Source organism: Haliotis rufescens, unplaced genomic scaffold (genome assembly GCF_023055435.1).
Source record: "Haliotis rufescens isolate VD_foot unplaced genomic scaffold, xgHalRufe1.0.p SCAF_29, whole genome shotgun sequence".
Taxonomy (NCBI): domain Eukaryota; kingdom Metazoa; phylum Mollusca; class Gastropoda; order Lepetellida; family Haliotidae; genus Haliotis; species Haliotis rufescens.
The window spans coordinates 63,663-89,449 of record NW_025963990.1 but is presented as its reverse complement, the minus strand read 5'-3'; the positions used below and the strand labels follow the sequence as shown (position 1 = coordinate 89,449).

General features: G+C 43.0%; 1 protein-coding gene across 1 annotated transcript; it reads right to left on the bottom strand.

The window, feature by feature from the left end:
- Positions 1-6,159: 6,159 nt before the first annotated feature.
- On the bottom strand, positions 6,160-25,607 carry LOC124137693. The gene is made up of 10 exons (XM_046504102.2): positions 25,334-25,607; positions 17,056-17,223; positions 16,743-16,907; positions 15,142-15,269; positions 14,408-14,589; positions 12,460-12,613; positions 11,984-12,040; positions 9,895-11,416; positions 7,141-7,232; positions 6,160-6,407 (listed from the first exon to the last, which is right to left on the bottom strand). Exons 1-10 carry the CDS (start codon positions 25,531-25,533, stop codon positions 6,304-6,306), a joined length of 2,772 nt encoding a protein of 923 aa, XP_046360058.2. The 5' UTR covers positions 25,534-25,607; the 3' UTR covers positions 6,160-6,303.
- Between the last annotated feature and the right edge of the window lie 180 nt (positions 25,608-25,787).

The window sequence follows — 25,787 nt, the reverse complement described above, 5'->3', positions numbered from 1 at the left end:
CCGCTTTTAATAGTATTCCAGTTATATCACGGCGTGTCAGCTAAATGTAGGAGGAAAGCCCGAATTGATGCAGGTCTTAGACGTTTACCACTTCGGTGAAACCCACGAGCACGGGTATGGTGCTGATAAACCTAGAAACATAATCGGGGCGAACTGGGATTCAAACCCACAATCATAGGTTCCTGGCGTGCCCAAGGTACGCAACTCTGCACAGCGAATTGCACAGATACCAGACTACAAACAGTCATATGGAGGAACGTAGTGAATACAAATCCCTGAAGTAAAATACGGACAAAAGAAAGTATAAACACCTATGTTTGATTGCTAAAAATGAAACAAACAATAATTGTTTATTCAATGGTGATATATTTAATATCACAGTTGTGTTGTCGACCTTAAGTTTGCAGTGTTTCGGCGACTGTTTTCTGCCCAGAAACGTTTTGATTGCAGTGTTTCGGCGACTGTTTTCTGCCCAGAAACGTTCTAATTTTTTGTTCAAATTCAGTTTGCAAGTGTATACTTTCTTTTGCCCGGCAGTGTATTCAGAATGGATTAACATGTAGAGAACCATTAGCTGAAGAAGAAACAGCAGGAGGGTTGAGAGAGTGATGCTGTATTGAATTACGCTGGTGATTTATTTTTCCTGATTGAATGCACGCAAAATGATGCGGACTGTTAAACCCGATTCCATGATGCTGTTAATATGTCAGTGTATATATTCACATACATTTGTTTGTATATAAGTTGATGCATGAATAAATAAATATATTTATCATCCAAAACTGGCTCTCGCAGGGGATATTGCTTGGGTAAGATCAAGCGATATTTACATTGTAGATATCGCTGCAATGAAATTTCATCACAATGCTTTGAAGACCATTGTGACGTCATTGGTTACATGACGTCACAATCAAATGACATTACTAAAGGCTCTGCTACTGAAGCTGTTAGCAGTACTGGGGTGCGTTGCAAAGCGCCAATCGCTTGCAAGCGATGTACAGCGATTCGCCTTACAACAGTGCGCTAACTTTCAGCCGCTTGCAAGCGAAACAATCGCTGGCTGAGGCCGCTTCGTTCTCAAACCAAAATGGCGGCTTACTTTGACAGCGGAACAAGAAATTCTAGACTGGATCAACGAGGAAATGAACAAAGGCAACTAACACCCCATCATCCTCAATCTGCTCTACATCTTCAAAGTAATCATAAATTTCATCAGCTCGTCATCGAGCCTCTTCTATTACGTTCTTCATTACGTCAAGGCAACCAAGCGAGTGCGCCGCCATTTTGGAAGAGTGCGCAAGCGCTTCGAACTGTTTCAGACACCGGGATGAGCGATTAATTTGCTTTCTCTTAGCGGTTCGTGGGTTGCAACGCGCCCCTATTTACATTTAAGACAGTGCTTATTACTGTCTACAACCTGAAAAGGTTGGAAAAATGAACTCGTTGATATATTTGATATCAAAAGACACGAGGGTGAGGTTCTCTATTTTGTTTGCAAGCTATTTGTATTACACCCAGAAAACGTTCGAAATTAAAATTGGTGTTTCAAACATGACCTGGACCCAATTGCACAAAGCGATCTTAGCGCTAAGATGACCGATCTCCCATACTTTAACATAGGCTTACAATAGTCTTAGCGCTAAGATCGTTTTGTGCAAGTAGGCCCAGGAGTCTCAAGTGGCCTAATGGCCAAAGGCGCCGGACTTAGGATGGTTAGGTTCGAATCCCGGATTTACCCTGATTATGACCCCTGCAACCTGTTGTGAAGGTCTCTATGGGGCTCTGGAACACACACAAGTTGTGATTTATATTTAAGACACGAGTAAACGTGTAAGGTTTCGAAACAAAATTATGTTTGTTTGTTGTTGAACGCCGCACTCAGCCATATTCCAGCTATATGACGGCGGACCAGACAATCCAGTGATTGACATAATGAGCATCGAGTCACGCAATTGGGATACGGTGACATGCATCCCGTTCGTCGCCTCTAACGACAAGCATTGTCGCCTTTTACGACAATATGGGTTGTTGAAGACCTATTCTAACCCGGATCTTCACGGGTCCGAAACAAATGAAGGGAAACGAACTCGTAGTCGAGAGCGATCGGCCCATCCGTTTGGCTAACCCTAACTCTCCACAAGAGAACAAACAAGTCAACGGATGGAATGCAAGTAGTTTATTTCTCGGTAGATGATGATAATGATCATTGAGACAGCTGTAAATAAACTAAGCGGCAAAAGAAAGTATAGGTTGGCAATTTGTAATTTTCCTAAAAACAGCGATAACTAGTGGAAAGTGGGTATTGGGAATATGACTGCCCAGGAACAGGTACCAAAAAACACCTCACCCGAACGCGCCACCTTTGACGGCGCTCGTGTGGTGACAAAAATGGTGAAACAGGTGTCCCGCCTATGGCATAAACTGCACGTGCGGGTTCGCTGTATAAATGCGTTCGTCTGCAGGGTATAACCACACGTGATGAAAGCACACAAAAGAAATGCCACGACTGTCACAGGAGCAGAGAGAGAGAGCCATCGGTATGGCCGAAATGGGGGCAACACAGGTCCAAATTGCCAGAAGGTTTGGTTGTACACCATTGACAGTAGCCAGGCTGATTCAACGGTACAGGCAGACAGGGAAGACACAGGACTGGCCTAGAACCGGACGACCCCGAGTGACAACACCACTGGGAGACGGTCAGATACGGCTCATTCACCTGCGAAACAGATTCGTAACGGCGACGGCGACGGCGACGGCAGCACCAGCGTCGGGGCATCTCATTCCGAGAAATGGTACTGACTGCTCAACATCGACGCCTGAGACTGCGATGGGCGAGGCAGGTTCGACGCTGGCAATGAGAAATTGGCGTCGAGTGCTGTTTTCTGATGAAAGTCGGTTTAACTTGTTTCGAAATGACGGCAGGGAACGAGTTTATCGACGCAGAGGGGAACGTTTGGCTCCGGCGTGTAATTGAGAGGTCCATCCATTCGGCGGGGGAGTGGTCATGGTGTGGGGCGGTATTTGTGGAGATCAGAAGACTGATTTGGTGATTATACAGGGAAACCTGAACGCTGTGCAGTACAGAGACCAAGTGTTGCAGCCAGTTGTGCTTCCGTTCTTACAAAACCAACAGCAGGAGACATTGTTTCAACACGACAATGCCAGGCCCCATACTGCAAGACTGACTCGGAACTTTCTAAACCAGCAGAACGTTGACGTTTTGCCCTGGCCTGGCCACACACCCGATATGAATCCCATTGAACATCTGTGGGACCATCTTCCCTGACAGGTTAGAGCACGCCATCAGCCTCCCGTCAACAGACAATAATTGCAGCAGGCCCTGAGAGACGAGTGGCAACGGATTCCAGTCCACGTCATCGGAAGACTGACTTCATCGATGAGGCGTCGTATCACAGCATGCATTGAGGCAGCTGGACATCAAACACGCTACTGAAGGCAACTGTGACGACAATGAACTTGTAGTGTGTCTGACAATTTTTGGTGACGTTTCAGACAACTTTTGAAAATGAAATTTCTTATCCCACCATTGTTTACCTTGAGCTTACATCACTTGTGATTGCACAATTTCATTCAAACTGTGGTTGATCAATCATTTGTTACCCCTCCCTAGATTATATTAAAATTCACAACAAAACCTCTTGTTATTTTTTTATCGATCATGGAACTCAACCTATACTTTCATTTGCCGCCCAGTTTATATACACTGGCTAAAGACTGTGGGGTAGTCAATCATTCATGTGTCTCCGTCACAAACAAGAAAGAAGCTCACAAACACATAGGAACCTAACATTTGTTCCATAAATACTGGAAAAATATATTTTGCATCATGTTATAAAAACAATTATTGCTGGATATTCTGAAAAAAACTGCTGTGAAAAGATATAAAATTGTTTGGCTCCTGCTGTAAGAGAAGATAAAATAAGTACAGTAAACTACGGTTATAACGAACTACGGTTATAACGAACTCATGGGGACTACTATTTTTAGTTCGTTATAACCGTAGTTCGTTAAAAGCATATATACAGCATAACTACAGCAAATAGTCGGGACTAAAAAGTAAGTTCGTTATATCCGTCAGTTCGTTATAAGCGTGTTCGTTATAACCGGAGTTTACTGTATTTTGTTTCCAAAAGTCGGATTGACACAAATGGACGGATTTGTTAAAAGTTATATATCTCAAGAGAGCGATTGTTACTAACCATAAAGTACTCCTCTTACAGAATTGTCAGATAAATATACTATGGAATATGACATCAGTGAGGCTGAAGGAAAAATAGATTGTTTCAACATGAGTGAGAGAAATGGATGGATCACAGTAAACAACGGAATATTTACATACTATGAATACACAATTCCTTTAAAGAATTGGTCAAATGTAACAAATGTTATATTTGCGATAACACTTTCTTAGTGAAGAACAAATTCTAGTACTTTTTGGTACCCATTCCATCCGGGATTCGAACCCACACTCTCAGAGTAAGGCACCTAATCGCCAGCACACAAAGTCAGCGATCATAACCCACTCGGCCACCGATGATCCCTCTTAATGAAACTGCGACAACTGTAAGGACAACAGATAGTGTCCACCTCTGATAGCCCCGTGAAGATCCGGGGTATAATAGGTCTTCAGCAACCCATGCTTGCCGTAAAAGGTGACTATGCTTGCCGTAAGAGGCGACTAACGGGATTGGCTGGTCAGGCTCGCTTTCTTGATTGATGCATGTCATCGATCCCAATTGTGTGGATCCATGCTCATGATATTAATCACTGGATTGTGAGGTCCAGACTCGATTATTAACAGACAGCCGTCATATAGCTGGAATATTGCTGAGTGGGGCGTTAAACAACAAACCAACCAACCAACCAACCACCTCTGATAGGTGGGAAAATTGGCACGACTCCGATGGCCCATCAATACGAGTGAGTGAGTGAGTGAGTTTGGTTTTACGCCGCTTTTAGCAATATTCCAGCAATATCACGGCGGGGGACACTAGAAATGGGCTTCACACATTGTACCCATGTCGGGAATCGAACCCGGGTCTTCGGCGTGACGAGCGAACGCTTTAACCACTAGGCTACCCGACCACCCCCCATCAATACGAATACGGGTTAGATAGCTGAATTTGTGTGCTGGCGATAAGATGCCTCACTCCGAGAGTGTGGGTTCGAATCCCGGATTGAACATACAACACTGTGGTCAGTTTAATATAGTTGGTATCCTGAGAGTGCTTGTTGCTCTAATCATCATACTCCAGCTATATCACGGCGGCCTGTGAACACGCAGAAACCGGTGGTTGATATAAGGGTAACGCTATTTTTCAGGCCATTATCATTTGCAGAAGCCCGAGGTCTTTGAAAAGACCGAGGGCTTCTGCAAATGATAATGCCCTGGAAAATAGCGTTACCGTTATTATAGCTAAAATGGATGGAATTTGTTATCAAATAAAAAGAAACAACAATGTCGATTTTGAAACATTTACTGCAATCAACACGAATGTCACTGACCCACTTTTACAAATATGGAAACGTCATAGAACAAACCAGATGACGTCACTATTGAACGTTACGTCACCTATCCCTATCCTATGACGTCACCTAACAACGGGCGTGATAATGGCCCGTCGTCAAGTAATATGAGGGCATTATCAAGTTACAGTGGCCCGCTCATTTCTGATAACATGCGGGCGTTTTTATGATAATTCTATCCATTTTAGCTATAATAGTACGATAGCTAAAAGTGATAGAATTATCTCTTAACCGCCCGCATGTTATCAGAAATTATAGCTAAATTGGATAGAATTATCATTAAACCGCCCGCATGTTATCAAAAATGAGCAGGCCACTGTAACTTGATAATGCCCTCATATTTCTTGACGACGTGCCATTATCACGCCCGTTCTAAGGTGACGTCATAGGATAGGGATAGGTGAAGTCACGTTCAATAGTGACGTCATCAGGTTTGTTCTATGACGTTTCCATATTTGTAAAAGTGGGTCAGTGACATTCGTGTTGATTGCAGTAAATGTTTCAAAACCGGTATTTTTGTTTCTTTTTATTTGATAACAAATTCCATCCATTTCAGTTATAATAACGGTAACGCTATTTTTCAGGGCATTATCATTTGCAGAAGTCCTCAGTCTTTTCAACTGCCCTCCTTCGTCGGGCTTCTGCAAATGATAATGCCCTTAAAAATAGCGATACATTGTAAATACTACATTGAAATACACATGACACATGGTGATCAGACAACTTAAAGCTCTGTACTTTCTTCGGCCATCAGTCTTATCGTGAAGGGTTTATTGCTTGAAACATGACGAGGTCTAGGATTTCGACGATGGTGAGTACGCTGGCTCCAATGAAGAGGCCCATCGATCCCCCGATGTCACCTGGCATGAGATAACATTGAAGCAGGGGTTAGCCAAATAATAATAATAATAATAAACCAATAAACATGATAAGCATAGAACGTCAGTCTCGATTCATTCAAACTTTGTTTGTTTGTTTGTTGTTTAACGCCCAACTCAGCAATATTCCAGCTATATGACGGCGGTTTGTAAATATTCGGGTCTGGACTAGACAATCCAGTGTTTGACATCATGAGCATCGATCCACGCAATCGGGATAAGATGACATGCATCAACCAAGTCAGCGAGCCTGACCACCCGATCCCGTTCGCCGCCTCTTACGACAAGCATAGTGGCCATTTACGGCAAGCATGGGTTGCTGAAGACCTATTTACCCCGGATATTCACGGCTGTCCATTCAAACTGATGCCATACAGCATAAAAGGCAAATTAATGATATGAATGGATCACTGAAAATCAGTGATAAAATAGCTGAAGGAATTTCTATATATTTATAATCCGAGTTATTTCAATATTGAATAAAATACTGTTAGACTTGTCCTTTTCTTGGTTAACACCGCAGTATGTTATGGCGGCCGCTTGTACAGTAATCGAAACTTGATCGGATAAGCCAGTGATTAATATTGTAAACAGCGATCCACACCGTCAATCAACTAAGTGACGCAGTTACCAACCGATCCACAAAGACGCCACGTATGACGAGCATGTGTTGGTGGAGATCTAACCAGGAATGACCACAAGGAACAGTACTCACAGAGCAGCGCAAACACGTCATAGGCGATTTGCTGGGTGTGCTTCTCAAAGTTGAGTTGACGGTAATAGACGTTCAACTTCAAGAAGTTTTCCCTAAAAATAAACAGCTGTATAGCAAGGTTATACTGAAAAGAACTCTACCATCGGTTTCCGCCTTGTTATATATAGATATAATTGTCTTTTTTGGGCGACTTAGTCCAGTATGGGGCGGTCGGGTAGTCTAGTGGTTAAAGCGTTCGCTCGTCACGCCGAAGACCCGGGTTCGATTCCCGACATGGGTACAATGTGTGAAGCCCATTTCTGGTGTCCCCCGCCGTGATATTGCTAGAAAATTGCTAAAAGCGGCGTAAAACCAAACTCACTCACTCACTCGCTCACTCACTTAGTCCAGTATGAGCAAGAATAATACTAAGTCACTGGTTGACAATAACTTGACCCTTTTAATGATAACAGTTATGTGAATGTTGTTTAACGTGCAGGAAAAAGGACAGCAAAAATTGAAACTAGTTTAGTTTGTTTGCTTGTTTGTTTGTTTGTTACGTTACGCCATACTCAGCAATATTCCAGCCATATCACGGACAATCCAGTGATTGACAACATGAGCATCGATCCACACAATATTGGGATACGATGACATGCATTAACCAAGTCAGCGAGCCTGACGTCACGATCCCGTTAATTTGGGAACAAATGAGAGCATGAATGGTGCGGACAGAAAAGGAATCAGAACTTTGGGATTCGAACCAGCTCAGTGCCAGATGTTTCCCGAGGGAGAGGGTAGAAATACAATGACACATGATTTGTAAACACCTTTGGATACATACATTGATGTTAAAGTATCGTTATTATTCACACTTCATTACTAGCTGCGGTAAGGAAGTGGTATCTTTAATACTTAAACCGTTTTGCGAAGCCTACCGGACAATGATCTGCTGTGACGTCATTAGACATTACGTCGACAATGCTGTTAATCTTACGTCAACAATGTTGTAGAGCGCTTTAAGTATTAATATATATGCATTATAAGGAATCATCCTCATTACATGCTCATGTGAATTTTTATTTACTCACTTACCTTGTGAAAATACATTTGCGTAGCACAGACACCATTGTTAACGTTTGTTTAATGTCGTCACAACAATAATGACGTCACATGATATTGACTTTTACGCCAGGGCATGGTTTTCAATGTTGAAGGTACTGCTTCTTTACTACAGTGTATTATAAAGCATGGATGACATATCTTGCAATTCGTTTGTGCATTTCAATAAAATGAAAATCGTGTTATTTCGTTTTATCTTACCCTTCTTCGGGAAATACAAACAATATGACATCCGATTAGTAAATCAGTAGGTTACACACACATACTCGTTTATTATATACTTCAGTGTGAAAGACTGAGTTTTCTGAAGTTGAGAAAAGTGATATTTTCACTGCAGTGAACATAACACCTAATATTTCACTGCAGTGAACATAACACGTTGACGGAACTATGTTGGCCTACACGAGACAGCTCGTACACAAACTGTTGATTTACATCAGTTCAACGTTGACAAGCCATATAATGACAGATGGTCATTTATGTAGTTAATACCGATTCTTACCGTTTGTTATTTAGCTGAAAATGATTTGTATTAAACTGTGAATTTCTCTTCTGATTTGTCAGTCGATACTTTACGTTTCGCAAAGCGCCATTTTGTTACTTGAATTGCGTGTATTCTTTCGCTTCGAACAACCGTCTCATTGATTTGAAATTTACTTTTTTAATGAAGTTGATTTTGTATATAATCATATCCAAATATATACTAAAGAATTTTAGTGACATCAAATATTTTTGGTTACTTTTGTTTATATTTATTAAGATTTAGCAAAGACGGAACTACATTTTTAGTCGTACTTACAGGGGGTGGAAAACCGTCCATGTGTGTTATGTAGGGAGCATTTACGCTTGAAGGTTTTACATTTGTAATGAAATAATTTAATCTTCCTGCAGACAACTACACCAAAAGTTTATAATAAATGGGATATTTCATGTGTTGAGTGAAATATCATGTTTCTCTCATCTCGTGACGGAGGGAAAGGAGATATTTTCACGAGTGGCGTCACTCGGTGAGAGAAACATGATATTTCACTCGACACATGAAATATCCTCTATATATTTCATTTTTTCTGCAAGTAACCGGTAGATAAGACAGTACCTTAAGTCTTGATCTCTTGGTGGCAAAAAAGAAGATAAGCAAAACATCACACATAGTTAGTTTTTCTTTTCTCTTTTATCATTCTTCTCATTTGGCCGAAATGTTTTTGAAGCAAACAAATATCTATTCAATTAAAATCAAGATATGTTGACATTCATGGCACTAATATTACTCAAAACAACATCGGCCGCTCATAATGTCAATAAAATGTCAGTTTAATTAAATATGTATTTGAACCGGTTAGACTTGGTAGTGGTTGTGCATATTATTCTAACCAGGCTGGTTCAGCTATCAGGACCAGCGTTACGTCATCTGTGTCACAATTGTAAGAGTTCACGCAGAGAGAGAGAGAGAGAGAGAGAGAGAGAGAGACACAGAAAGAGAGAGAGAGAGAGAGAGAGAGAGGGGGAGGGAGAGAGAGAGAGAGAGAGAGAGAGAGAGAGAGAGAGAGAGAGAGAGAGGCGCTAGAGAGTCCAATTTCCAACTTTTCTCCGCCCCCTCTGGATATCAAATGGTCGTCCCCTTGATCGAATTTATTGATAATTTGAACCACTTACTTCACAAACGTTGAATCCACGTGACTACTGGCGTGGAACTCCTGCATGTGATCAGTGAGACTCTCGAGACTCAACAGGAACGCCTCATCCTTGTTATCGAACCTACACTGAACGTCAATCATGTCCCGGTGATCGAGAAAGCTGTCCCGAATCTCCTGAATCACCTCCGAGCTGTTCCTCAAATATCTGCTGATGTTCTTGTTCCTCCAGTAAGGCATCAGGTCCACCTGCTTAAACGTGAAGTTCCACATCTCTTGATAAACCACAGAGAGCTTCTCCCAGCTGTCGTAAATATTCTGCCCTCGGGTTCTGACAGTCGCGAAGAACACATTTAAACTGTTGACACTGTTCTTAACAGCTTTTGATCTGAAGAAGAGTGACACAGCCTCCAGGCTGATGTTTCCGTAGTTCAAGTAGTCATCACACATACGGGTTCCATTCTGTATGTCCTCCAAGTACAATAGAATGTTTTGGATTGCATCCTCCACGATGCCCAGATACTGTAAAGTAAAGTCGCGGGCCTTTGCAAAGTCCGTTTTAATGTATGTGCAATCCTGTTCTCGTTTATTCAACTGTGTAACAATCCAATCAATGAAATCCCTAAAGAAGTGGCTTTTACTTTGCAAATACTGTCTGCAGTTGTCTAGAAAGTGTATGTTGGCAAAATATATTAATGTGCCATTTACAGTTCCATTCATAAATGCTGACTCAGCAATGTGTCCGTATTCTTCCATCCAGTCAATCATTTTCTTGATATCAGTCGCAACTCGAGAGGACCGTGTTCTGATAGTCCAGGACCTACGAAGCGACTGCTTAATCATCACTTTAGGGATGAGAAGGTAGCTATCGCTCTTACTGAATCTTCTGAACCGGTAGTTAAAGATTGGTGTTGCATTTAGATAACTTGACAAAAGCTGGGTGTGATTTTGTAGTGCTCTTTTTGCCATATCTATCCTTGCATCAAGCTGATTCTTGACGAGGATGTAGATCATCTTTCTCACAGAGCTGTCCGTGATCTCTGGATCTGCCAGTTGATCAATTTTCCTTTCTACGCTGAATGTGAACTCCTGAGCCCCGTGTGCGATCACGGAGAACGTCCTCTCGTTCATGGCATCTCTAGCACGTGCAAGGTCCTTCAGATGAATGTAGTTCTGGTACTGAAAATACATATACGTCTCCTTCCAGTTCCACAAGAAGTCTTCGGAGATATTCAGGAGTTGTCTCCTCTGCTCTTTGACCTTGACCTTTAGTTGATCCACAATCACGTGTCTTAGCATCTTGAATTTCTGGTCCGAAGTTTGTGCTAGTTTTCGAAGCTCTTCAGCCTTGTTGCTTTGTAGACGATGAGTGATGTCTCTGGCATTCTGGTATTTCATTTTAAGGGCGGATCTGTTTGTGTTGCTAAGGAAACGGTCGATGACGAAGGTGGAGGTCGTGGCGTATGATACAGTGGAATCAAAGAGAGCGTAGTTGCATGGAACAGGGCAGTGACAGTTCTGTTGCACAGACTCGCGAATCTCCACTGTGAAAAAATCAATTTAAGATGTCAGTCTTCAATCCAATAAGACCTGTGTCTCTCCTTCGCATAATTTGAGTGAGTGAGTATGGTTTTACGCCGCTTTTAGCAATATTCCAGCAATATCACGGCGGGGGACACCAGAAATGGGCTTCACACAGTGTACCCATGTCGGAAATCGAACCCGGGTCTTCGGCGTGACGAGCGAACGCTTTAACCACTAGGCTACCCGACCGCCGCTTCGCATAATTTGAGGTGTCCTACCAACCAGGACCCCGTTCCACAAAGCGATCTTAGCGCTATGACTGTCTTAAGTCAGTGTTACAGAAAGGGAGTTACGATCTACTTAGCGCTAAGCTCGCTTTGTGGAACAGGGCCCTGAGCTTCTTGTATATACAAGCACTGATTAAACTATTACATATGTTCTAGAAACGCGAAATGGGTTATTTATGGCCATTTGACTTTAATATTAACGCACTGAAATTTCAGCGAAAATCTACCGAATTGTATAAAAGAGACACACTACTGCTAACTCAGAAAATCGGTTTCCAAATGAACAAAATTAAATGTCACCCGCAAAAGGCTTGTAACAACTGTAGTAATCCCCCAGAGTACAGAGCGGGATGTCCTCTGAAAGTAAACGGTAATAGTTTACATTCTAACCTGCAATACATGTACACAAGAGTGAGTGATAACGGGATTACGCCTCTTTTAGAAAATATTCACCAATATATGCAGGGGACACCAGAAATGGGTTTCACACATGGTACCCATGTGCGGAATCGAACCCTGGCTTGAGCCGTGACGAGCGAACGCCTTAACCACTGTGCTACACCTCAGGTCAAGATTCCCTCTTTGTTATTTTCATATACACGTGTCTGAATATGAATTAATTCACCCAAAATTATATAATTACTGCAAAACTTTAATTTGAAGGTATCCCTGAGATGGCCTAAAAGTTTGACCAATAATGTGGTGTATATATTCCTCAAGGCTTCAAATGAGATAAGCTGCACACCCCTACATTGCATATGGTACGGTCCTCATACCTTCCGTTTCCGGCATATAGAACAGTCTACAGCCACACTTCTCCGCTAGTTGTACCATGGCACATTCCACCTGGCACGTCTCGATAGAGTAGTGAGGGAAGTACTTCAAGGTAGGGTGCTGACATTCCCCGTGAGGCTTGGGAAGATTATGAATCTACAACAGAAAATATAAAATTGCAAGGTGCAATAATTTTCTAATGTAACGTTTACTGATACACGGCTTTTCCATTGGACGAGAGGTCGGTCACATGACCACGAAATTGAGTGAGTGAGTGAGTTTGGTTTAACGCCGCTTTTAACAGTATTACAGTCAGTTATATCGCGGCGTGTCAGCTTAATGTGGGAGGAAAGCCCGAAGAGATGCAGGTCTCGGACGTTTTCCACTTCGGTAAAACCCACGAGCACGGGTATGGTGCTGACAAACCTAGAAACATAATCGGGGTGAACCGGGATTCGAACCCGCAATCATAGGTTTCCTGGCGTGCCCAAGGGACGCAACTCTGCACAGCGAATGGCGGCGCCTTAGACGACTGGGCCACCCGTGCCCCCTCGCTGCGATATCCTCGCTGCGACCAATCCTAGTGAACAAAACGAAGAAATGCACTTCCAAACTATCGTTGTATATATCGACTCGATCCGTGTCTAGGCTCCCAGTGACAGTCTACAGCAATCTATGTTTTAATTTAGTATCTATTTGATAATCCCCTTTCAATGATCGGCCAATTGATCACTGATGACTAACACTTGTAATCGCCACAGGTTCATTAACAACTTCGGAAGTCTCTCCCGTCACGTTTATCGTGTCGGCCATTTTGACGTCTTGTAATTGATGTAAATGTATTACGAAGTGCTGTCATTGTGACTGACTTACTGAGTTCTTAACAGACCTTTCTCATCTAATGATATTATTTGTATATGTTTGCGGTAAACTACAAAAGATGTCACTGTGAGCATGCATACGCTCATGTCACCTCTCCTTTGAGAAACTACTTCTTTCCGCTATACAGCTAGTTGTTGTATGGCTGTCAGTGTAAACAAGACACACCTACTAAATAGAATTGTGTATAGATCTACATCCTTCGAGGTATAAAATAATGGTAAATGTTTTCATAATAATTGATTTTTACTTTGTGTGAGTTCATTGGAGTATGAACCTTCAGTAAGTGAGGGCCAAACATTGTATGAACGTCGTCGCAAGGTCCGACGTTCATACAGTTTGGCCCTCACGGTAAGAAGGTTCATACTCCAATGAACTCACACAAAGTGGACCCGTGAAGATCCGGGGTAGAAAAGCTCTTCAGCAACCCATGCTTGCCGTAAAAGGCCACTATGCTTCTCGTAAGAGGCGACTAACGGGATCGGGTGGTCAGGCTCGTTGACTTAGTAGATGCATGTCATCGATCCCAATTGCAAGGATCGATGCTCATGATATCAATCACTGGATTGTCTGGTCCAGACTGGATTATTTACAGACCGCCGTCATATAGCTGGAATATTGCTGAGTGCGGCGTAAAACAACAAACCAACCAACCAACCACACAAAGTGAAAGTCAGTTTTTTTATTAAACCGCAAAGTTATTGTATCAATAATGTCTTACGCACTGTATACAAGGTTAGTTCATTCTTCTTAAAGGCGCTGTTAGTCGTGGTTTGGAATCAAAGATTCCGATCTTTGATTTGTCAGCACGATATACTATATTCCAGTGCTCGTGGAACGCAACAAAGTAATACACATCTAAGACCAGCATCTCTTTGGGTTTCCCTCCGACAATAAGCTGACACGACGTGACATAAGATGTTCCTGGGTTCTGAGAGTGGAGGAGTTACGTTTCTTGTCAGTGCAAGGATCCGATCGGAAATGGTAAATTTGAAATGTCACGTCAGCGTGTAAGTATGGTAACAAAAGAGGAATACTGAAACCAGTCTTTGAAACGTGCACCTTACTTACCGAGATGAGCTGCATGCCGACAAATGAATGCGTCCCCGTGGGTAGGGCTATGCCGAGCTCCTGCACCTTGGGGAACTGTTTGTGGTCGTGGATGAGGATCTTCACCCCTGCGGCGTCGTGGGGCCCCGGCATGTACTCGTATTGCTCCACATTCAGCGTCAGGGACAAGCCGTTCTCTGCCCCTGGGCACATGAATCAGGTCACAATCAATATATGTACATTGTTAATCTTGATGTGTTTGCTTGTTTGGTGTTAAAAGTCACACGAAGCAATACTCCAGCTGCAAGACGGCGGCTATACGATGGCGCACCAGGCAAACAAGTGATTGACATCATGAACATCGATCCACGCAGTTGGGATACGATGACATGCATAAACCAAATCAGCGGGCCTGACCACCCGATCCCGTTAGTCGCCTCTTACGGCAAGCATAGTGGCCATTTACGGCAAGCATGGGTTGCTGAAGACCTATTCTAGTCCATCTTCACGGGTCCGAAACAAACGAAGGGAAACGAATGTAAATAATGGAGTCTTGACCAGTGATTGATATTATGAGCAGCGTTCCACGCCGTCTGGGTACGTTGACGCCATCAACCTACTCACTGAGCCTGACCACCCGATTCCATTAAGTCACCTCTCACGATCAGCATAGGTTTCTAAGGGCAATTCGAATCCGCAATCCTGTCAGTTTCATTTTACATTCCAAATAACATTTCAACTAGACATTGACCAACCTGCGTCCATGACACTGAGACGTTCTGGGTTAGACGTGTTTTGTAGGTTGAAGGAGAAACAGACGCCATGGTCACTCAGTATCTTAGTGAAGTTGAAGGTCCCACAGGGCTCCCCGCGCCATTGGCAGCTGTGTGAAGGTAATGCATTCATTATTTTATAGACACAGCTAGCTATCGCAGCGATACTAATATCGTCATGTTGGAATTTAGAGTGAGTGAGTTGGGTTTAACACCGCTTTTAACAGTATTCCAGTTATATCACGGCGTGTCAGCTAAATGTGGGAGGAAAGCCCGAAGTGATGCAAGTCTTAGACGTTTACCACTTCGGAGAAACCCACGAGCACGGGTATGGTGCTGACAAACCTAGAAACATAATCGGGGCAAACCGGGATTCGAACCCATGATCATAGTTTTCTGGCGTGCCTTAGACGACTGGGCCACCCGTGCCCCCTTTGAATTTAGAGGTATAACATACACAAGAAACTATTAGCAACATATACTTCTCAAAGAAGTTAAAGAAACCCGATTCTTTTATAGTTTTATAGTTAATCTGCAATGCCAATGGAGAATCTGCCGTTCTTTGACTTCTTTTGAGTAGTATATATACAATAGAGTGAGTGAGTGAGTTTGGTTTAACGCCGCTTTTAACAGTATTCCAGTTATATCACGGCGTGTCAGCTTAATGTGGGAGGAAAGCCCGAAGTGATGCAGGTCTCAGACGTTTACCACTTCGGTGGAACCCACGAGCACGGGTATGGTGCTGACAAACCTAGAAACATAATTGGGGCGAACCGGGATTCGAACCCACAATCATAGGTTTCTGGCGTGCCCAAGGGACGCAACTCTGCACAGCGAATCGCGGCGCCTTAGACGACTGGGCCACCCGTGCCCCCCTTTATACAATAGAAGACGAAAAGGGCAAATGTCAACCAATACAAAATTTTTGTGTAGCTGTTGGAGTTTCTGAAAACGTGACTCAAAGAATCGTGCTCAACTTTATACCATGTTTATTCGGTCAGTGCACATGGCGGGTCAGCTTCATGCGGAATGTTTGTGTGAGAGAGTCTGTAGCTTAAAGCCGCCATCAGCAATACTCCAGCTATATGACGACTGTCTGTAAATAATGAAGTCTAGACCAGACAATCCGGTGATTGATATTGTGAGCACGATCCACGCGGGTACTATAACACTCAGCCAGCCAAGTGACCCAGCGTGACCACCGATCCATTAAATCGCCTCTAAGTGAGTGAGTATGGTTTTACGCCGCTCTTAGCAATATTCCAGCAATATCACGGCGCGGGACACCAGAAATGGGCTTCACACATTGTACCCATGTCGGGAATCGAACCCGGGTCTTCGGCGTGACGAGCGAACGCTTTAACCACTAGGCTATCCGACCGCCCCAAATCGCCTCTAAAACCAGCAAAGGTTGGGGACCGATTCTAATCCGGAATCCCCATGGGGTCAGGCGGAATGAAAATCCAAAGTGACGCAGGTCTCAGTGCATTACAATATCATTAAACCGATGATATCTGATAAACCAAGGATCCTAATCGAGTTCGAGTCCCTATTGTAAGGTGTCAGTGTTCCAATACGATTACCTGACGATCATATCCTCCATTGCGTGAGCTGTGCTCGTGTAAAGATGCATTAGCGTCATGTTCGTGGCGTTTCTTTTCTCAAGGTCAAGGGCAGACATACGTTTGCCTCCATTAAACATGGCGGTCAGAAATTCATAGTATCCCATCGCTGCTGCTTTGCTTGCACTGTCCCGAAAGAGGGTAAGACAAATGACTGTAACGTCACTATTCAAGGTCATTATGCATTTAATTTATGCAACAGTTATACATGTCTTTTAATACCGAGCACACGATGTACGTAAGGAACAAAACAATGATGGGGCTATGCACCTACCGGAAAGCATTCTGGTTGCAGATGGTGACGGTGGGAAAGAAGAGGGTTTTGTTGTAGTTAACGTTGACGTTGACAGTTACGGGGTAGTCGTAGTAGTAGATGACGCGGTCGACAATCTGGTAGCTCATGATGGCCACACACGTCACTGTTAAAACCAGCCATAGCAGTCTGGAAAAAGAAGATAACTAGAATTGTTTTTTAATCGTAAAAGCAGATGTCTCCCCCCTTCATTTTTGAAACATTAGTTGTTACAAGTTGTTACTGTAAATGTTGGGGCACGGGTGGCCCAGTTGTCTAAGGCGCCGCGATTCGCTGTGCAGTGTTGCGTCCCTTGGGCACGCCAGAAACCTATGATTGTGGGGTGAGTGCAGGTCCAACAGCCACAGTAATCTATTACAATAAGAATATTAGATTCCTCAACTGTGCGACAACATAATGACCACATACATCACTCTTAGAATCAGCGTTAGCAGTCTGTAGGAACAAGTAGGAGCCAGTTTTGGATGATAAATATGAATATATAGGATTGTAGTTATTACTGCCGCAACCAGTACTGGTTGATAATATCAGGTACACAACAATGCGGACGGGGATACAATATTAAACATGAGGACTTGGGAGGTTTCAAGGTGAAAATCAGAAACGGTTAGTTGAGTTTGTTTCTATATTTGTTGACATAAAACGGCAGTATTGCACAATGATATGTTTGGACAGTTTTAGGCACGCGCCGTTCAGTTTCTCGAACAACAATTCTCAACTCTCAAGGGTGTCACAAAAATATACCATATAGCTGCTGAGGATACTAAAACATCTAAGAAACAGCCACAAGACAACTTTAAGCAGTCAGACCAGAAACAGTGACTGTGGAGGGACCAACAACTTGACGCAGTTGAAGGGTCAGAAATAAATTCCACAATGCACCTTGGCTTAGATTTGAACATTTTGAGAACACTGCGCTCACACTTTAAGAACTTATTTGCTATCAAGCAGGAGAAACAACCAGATGACACGATGAATAATCCAAAAGGTTTATAAGACACCGAGCAGTGTCAAAAAGTCATTTAATATAACAGCCATTATACCATTTTGAGAACCTGTTAAATGGCAATTCTAATCAAGTTACCCTTTGGAACTCCTGACGACTGGGGCAAAAGCAAAAGTTGTCAACTTTTCAGATCTAGCTGATTGCCTCCATATTTTAAATGTTTGCTTCCATCAGTAACACAACAATGATATGATCAGACAATAATAAAGTTATTTCATGAAGCTCAGATTGGGTTCGAACAAGGATGCCCAACCATAGCCAAGGTGTTTTTATATTACACACATTGGTTCAGAAGAAAGGTTGGTTCTGCCTGTTCGTTGATTTTTTAAGGCATTTCAGGGTGTAAGCCATGACGTCTTGATGCAGGTGTGAGAAAGTCATGGCTGGAGCTGTCAGAGAGGTACAACGTCTGAAGTGAAGTGTCCTGCAACAGAAGACTGCGATTCCCCTCTTTGTATACGTCCTATGGCGATGGTCCAATCGGCAGCGCTGAGTCTCGGCATTTTCGAACTTGAAAAATGTTGACAATTGAATGACAAATTATTGGTTTATGCTTGCCTTTTTATAGCCACTACCACTAGTTCCGAATGCCATAACTTGCACGTGCATTTTGCTTTACTGTTTTCCTCCATGACGTATTTTAACAAGTGTGAAAACAATGCCGTTTAAGACATTGCAAATCGACAATGGCTGCGTTTGTCGAATATCAGGCCACCAACATTTTCCAATGAGATATGTCCAATTTGTATACCGGAGGTTTTGTGTAGTCAGGTTCCATGAACAACACACTACCTGTGCTTTTCTTTTTTGAAGAGTGTATGCTAACTGCAATATTAAACATAAGATGACCCGTGAAGATCCGGAGTAGAATAGGTCTTCAGCAACCCATGCTTGCCGTAAATGGCGACTATGCTTGTTTCAAGAGGAGACTAAGGTGATCGGTTGGTCGGGCTCGCTGATTTGGTTGAAGCATGTCATCGTATCCCAATTGCGTGGATCGATGCTGATGTTGTCAATCACTGGATTGTCTAGTCCAGACTCGATTATCTACAGACCGCCATCATATAGCTGGAAGTTTGCTGAGTGCGACGTAAAACACACAAACAAACAAACAAACAAATAAACATAAGATATAGTATTACACATAATAAGGCAGTTGACCTCTCAGTTCACAACACCGACTAGGGTAAACCATCTTTTGTTTCATCACTGGAGACTGGTGACGAATAAGTTATCCATAACATCATGCTTGTTTTATAGAGTCTTCTGAGGAGTGATGGGGCACGGGTGGCCCAGTCGTCTAAGGCGCCTCGATTCGCTGTGCAGAGTTGCGTCCCTTCGGCAAGCCAGAAACCTGTGATTGTGGATTCGAATCCCAGTTCGCCCCGATTATGTTTCTAGGTTTGTCAGCACCATTCCCGTGCTCGTAGGTTTCACCGAAGTGGTAAACGTCTGGTAAACTTCGGGCTTTCCTCCCACATTAAGCTGACACGCCGCGATATAACTGGAATACTGTTAAAAGCGGCGTTAAACCCAACTCACTCACTCACTCACTCACTCTGAGGTGTGTAATCATTTGTCGTGCAGTGTGTTGCAGGGACACGCTGGGTCTGCTCAGGCTGTCATTGTCATTTCATGAATGCATTCGAACATTTTATGTTTGTTTGGTATTCCCATGGTCGCAATCCTGTGTTACCATTACAAAAAACAACAACTTTCTTGTAATTGAATGCACTTAAAAAACAATTCTCGTTTTACTAACACAATTTTGTCAATGGGTTTAATTACATATATTTTCCGTTGGTGTTCTCTATGTTATCTCATGGCGATTGTGAGTGTGCAGTGTCAATGTAATGACAGCGAAACAGCCAACACTGCCACGAGCGAACATAAAGATCAGAGGAAAATATTTGCAACTGAATCAAATCCCTAGACAGTGCTGTTCCCGGGTCGACAATGTCATGAATTATTGACAGTTACCATAACATCCACAAAACAAACCCAGACCAGGTTGTACAAAAGAAATATTCATGACATGCATATTGATCTGTTACAATTGTCATTGTTACAGTAGCCTGCCTTAATGACCAGTGGCACAGAACTACGGCTGTGTGACATGTGTTAGCCGGGCCCCACAATGACCAGCGACACAGAACTTCAGCTATGTTACATGTGTTAGCCGAGCCCCACAATGACCAGCGACACAGAACTACGTCCATGTTACATGTGTTAGCCGGGCCCCACAATGACCAGCGACACAGAACTACGTCCATGTTACATGTGTTAGCCGGGCCCCACAATGACCAGCGACACAGAACTTCAGCTATGTTACATGTGTGACCCGGTCCCACAATGACCAGCGACACAGAACTTCGGCTATGTTACATGTGTTAGCAGGGCCCCACAATGACCAGCGACACAGAACTTCAGCTATGTTAGATGTGTTAGCCGGGCCCCACTATGACCAGTAACACAGAACTTCAGCTATGTTACATGTGTTAGCAGGGCCCCACTATGACCAGCGACACAGAACTACGGCTATGTTAGATGTGTTAGCAGGGCCCCACAATGACCAGCGACACAGAACTTCAGCTATGTTAGATGTGTTAGCCGGGCCCCACTATGACCAGTAACACAGAACTTCAGCTATGTTACATGTGTTAGCCGGGCCCCACTATGACCAGCGACACAGAACTACGGCTATGTTAGATGTGTTAGCAGGGCCCCACAATGACCAGCGACATTGAACTTCAGCTATGTTACATGTGTTAGCCGGCCCCACAACGACCAGTGACACAGAACTACGGCCATGTTACATGTGTTAGCCGGCCCCACAACGACCAGTGACACAGAACTTCGGCCATGTTACATGTGTTAGCCAGGCCCCACAATGACCAGCGACACAGAACTACGGCCATGTTACATGTGTTAGCCGGGCCCCACTATGACCAGCGACACAGAACTACGGCTATGTTACATGTGTTAGCTAGGCTCCACAATGACCAGCGACACATAACTTCGGCCATGTTACATGTGTTAGTCGGGCCCCACAATACAGTTGTGTAATATTTAGGGTCAGGTGATTAAATTGAAGCAAAGTTATATAAATAGATAAATTAAAATCCGTTCTCTTAACGTGAGGATGCAGGCAATTAGTTGAACAGCCCGTCATTTAGCCCTGTCCGGGGAGTCTTAATTTACGGCGGCACTTAACTGAATTGACTCTGAACGTTCCTCTACTGAAACACAAGGTCAGTCTTCAATTCCGTATCTAAAAAAAGTAATAAATATTGCTCTTCGCCCCAAAATAGTTTGGCCCTGAACTAATGAACTGTCCTGAAGCCATACTAAACTGTTAAACTGCGGCATGGTATCTCATTGGGCTAGCACTATAAATCGGCATCAGTCCGTTCTAGTACAAGCAGCCACACACACACACACACACACACACACACACACACACACACACACACGTGCATGCACGTCGCTATATAAGTGCAATAATCTTGGACGCGACGTTAAACCCAATTTCACCTCACCTCACCTCACCTCACCTCACCTCACCTCACCTCACCTCACCTCACCTCACCTCACCTCACCATACTAAACTGGGCGGCAAAAGAAAGTATAGGTCGAGTTCCATGAACGATAAAAAGAATAACAAGAAGAGGTTTTGTTGCGAATTATAATATAATCTAGGGAGGGGTAACAAATGATTGATCAACCACAGTTTAAATGAAATTGTGCAATCACAGGTTATGTAAGCTCAAGGTAAACAATGGTGGGTAAGAATTTTTTTTATAAAGGTTGTCTGAAATGTCACCAAAAAATTGTCAGACACACTACAAGTTATTGTCGACACAGTTGCCTTCAATAGCTTGTATGACCTTCAGCTTCCTCAATGCATGCTGGGATGCGCCGCCTCATCGATGACGTCAGTCTTCTGATGACGTGGACTGGAATCCGTTGCCACTCTCTCAGAGCCTGTTGCAAGTCTTGTCTATTGACGGGAGGCTGATGGCGTGCTCTTATCTGTCTGTTTAAGATGGTCCTACAGATGTTCAATAGGATTCATATCGGGTGAGTGGGCAGGCCAGGGCAAAACGTCAACGTTCTGCTGGTTTAGATAGTTCCGAGTCAGTCTTGCAGTATGGGGCCTGGCATTGTCGTGTTGAAACAATGTCCCCTGCTGTTGGTTTTGTAAGAACGGAAGCACAACTGGCTGCAACACTTGGTCTCTGTACTGCACAGCGTTCAGGTTTCCCTGTATAATCACCAAATCAGTCTTCTGATCTCCACAAATACCGCTCCACACCATGACGCCTCCCCCGCCGAATGGATGGACCTCTCGAATACACGCCGGAGCCAAACGTTCCCTTCTGCGTCGATAAACTCGTTCTCTGTCGTCATTTCGAAACAAGTTAAACCGACTTTCATCAGTAAACAGCACTCGACGCGAATTTCTCACTTGCCAGCGTCGAACCTGCCTCGTCCATCGCAGTCTCAGGCGTCGTTGTTGAGCAGCCAGTACCATTCCTCGGAAAAGACGACACGCTCGCATTCCAGCAGCACGAAGTCGTCGTAGTACTGTGCGTTGGCTAATGGGATGTCCCAACGCTGTTGCTGCCGTCGCCGTCGCCGTTACGAATCTGTTTCGCAGGTGAATGAGCCGTATCTGACCCTCTTCCAGTGGTGTTGTCACTCGGGGTCGTCCGGTTCTAGGCCTGTCCAGTGTCCTCCCTGTCTGCCTGTACCGTTGAATCAGCCTGGCTACTGTCAATGGTGTACAACCAAACCTTCTGGCAATTTGGACCTGTGTTGCCCCCATTTCGGCCATACCGATGGCTCCCTCTCTCTGCTCCTGTGACAGTCGTGGCATTTCTTTTGTGTGCTTTCATCACGCGTGGTTATACCCTGCAGACGAACGCATTTATACAGCTAACCTGCACGTGCAGTTTATGCCATAGGCGGGAAACCTGTTTCACCATTTTTGTCACCACACGAGCGCCGTCAAAGGTGGCGCGTTCGGGTGAGGTGTTTTTTGGTACCTGTTCCTGGGCAGTCATATTCCCAATACCCACTTTCGACTGGTTATCGCTGTTTCTAGAAAAATTAAAAATTGCCAACCTATACTTTCTTTTGCCGCTTAGTTTACCCCACTAAGACACAGTATACTGACTCCGAGCCAAAAAGACCTTGTTTTAACCCCTTAATGCCGAGCGCCAGACAGGGTAACAACAAGTACTATCTTTTAACGTCTTTTGGTATGACGCGGCCGGGGACCTCCGGGCGGCCGCTCTACCACTAGACCACGAAGGCGGTCGTAATGAATGCAATGTGTTGAACGGAGAAGATCATGCATACAAATTAAAAATGTCACGCATCGATTCTTATTTTAAATAAAGTTAACCTGTCAAACTAAAGCAGTCTACTTCTAACTTAACTTCCACGGTGAATTTACAAGATATTACTCTTATTTGGACCGACAAAAGCAATGCTATTAAGTAATGCTATTAAGTAATGCCATCAAGTAATGCTATCAAGTAATGCCATCAAGTAATGCCATCAAGTAATGCAATCAAGTAATGCAATCAAGTAATGCCATCAAGTAATGCCATCAAGTAATGTTATCAAGTAATGCCATCAAGTAATGCTATCAAGGAATGCTATCAAGGAATGCTATCAAGTTATGCTATCAAGCAATGCTATCAAGTAATGCTATCAAGTAATGCTATCAAGTTATGCTATCAAGTAATGCTTTCAAGTAATGCTATCAAGTAATGCTATCAAGTAATGCTATCAAGCAATGCAATCAAGTAATGCCATCAAGTAATGCTATCAAGGAATGCCATCAAGTAATGCTATCAAGGAATGCTATCAAGGAATGCTATCAAGTTATGCTATCAAGCAATGCTATCAAGTAATGCTATCAAGTAATGCTATCAAGTTATGCTATCAAGTAATGCTTTCAAGTAATGCTATCAAGTAATGCTATCAAGTAATGCTATCAAGCAATGTTATCAATAATGCTATCAAGTAATGCCATCAAGTAATGCTATCAAGCAATGTTATCAAGTAATGCTATCAAGTAATGCTATCAAGCAATGCTATCAAGTAATGCTATCAAGTAATGCTATCAAGCAATGTTATCATGTAATGCTATCAAGTAATACTATCAAGTTATGCTATCAAGCAATGCTATCAAGTAATGCTATCAAGTAATGCTATCAAGTAATGCTATCAAGGAATGTTATCAATAATGCTATCAGGAAATGCTATCAAGTAATGCTATCAAGCAATGTTATCAAGTAATGCCATCAAGTAATGCTATCAAGTAATGATATCAATTAGTGCTTTCAAGTAATGCTATCATGTAATGCTATCAAGTAATGCTATCAAGTAATGCTATCAAGCAATGTTATCAATGATGCTATCAAGTAATGCCATCAAGTAATGCTATCAAGTAATGCTATCAAGTAATGCTATCAAGGAATGCCATCAAGTAATGCTATCAATTAATGCCATCAAGTAATGCCATCAAGTAATGCCATCAAGTAATGCCATCAAGTAATGCCATCAAGTAATGCTATCAAGCAATGCTATCAAGCAATGCTATCAAGTAATGCTATCAAGCAATGCTATCAAGTAATGCTATCAAGTAATGCTATCAAGTAATGCTATCAAGGGTGCAACATAATCACTGCGGTAAAACAAATTAATTGTTGAAGTGCCCAAAACACACGCGTCGATGCAAATGTTAAACTAAAAAATAATCTTCTTCCTACGAAACTGCCACGACGCATCTATGAAATTAATCTATTACTCATAATTCGGTTTAACAAAAACGATACTATAAAGCGTATAATTTAAACACTATTACCAAAAGGAAAAACATGTTTTAGTGTTTAAAAAACCACGTATCGATGTTAATTGTTAAATTGTTTGTGATCTCAAACTAAAATAAATCCACTTCCTACTAAGTTCTGAGGCTTACATCAACCTAAGCGATGTCACCAATCGCAGAATATAATCACGGTGATTAAAGAAAAGTTATGGTTAAATTTCAAAAACACACTCGTCAATGCCAAAAATGTTTGACCTCTCAACTACAAAAAGTTACTTTCCACTGAACCACAACGGTGCTATTATGGCGCAAAGATTTTCATCATACTTCGGGCCCACCAAAGCGATGCTATCAAGCATTTAATAGAGGCTTAGCCACACTATCCTCACCTCCTAATGGGGACGGTGCCTCGCATCCATATGTACCGCAGCCCCTGTAGAGATGTCGTCTGCGTGAAGTCCACCCAGGCGTCACTGCAACAACATTCCACTACATCATTATCTTTGAGGGGATGTTCCGTCCTGTTGTAGTTAGTTTTAAATACGTCCTTTTCCCCGCGTAACGCTACCCTGTGACATCGCATGGACATGGCGATCCGACTGCACTGAAAGATCTTAGAGATCGTTGCAGGATGTTCCGAATGAATTGCACAGCTGTCGGACCGTGCTTCATAATTACGTAGACAGGTTTAGGGCTTTTGATTCTCAGGTTTCGGCCCGGTTAAACATCATATCGTTAAGGCGATAAGGTTATGTATATATGAACTTGGTTATTTGTACATACTTGGGTTGCATGATTTTTATGTCCAGCCCGCATCGAGCGTACTTTAAATGATAAATGAAT

Excerpts from the sequence above, each read along its gene's own strand:
- LOC124137693 (XM_046504102.2), bottom strand. The coding sequence starts at position 25,533 with ATGTCCATGCGATGTCACAGGGTAGCGTTACGCGGGGAAAAGGACGTA. Across the intron at positions 7,233-9,894 it reads GTGGATTCAACGTTTGTGAA|GGAAAACTTCTTGAAGTTGA; the intron begins GTAAGTGGTTCA and ends GTTTATTTTTAG. Across the intron at positions 6,408-7,140 it reads TGACGTGTTTGCGCTGCTCT|GTGACATCGGGGGATCGATG; the intron begins GTGAGTACTGTT and ends ATCTCATGCCAG.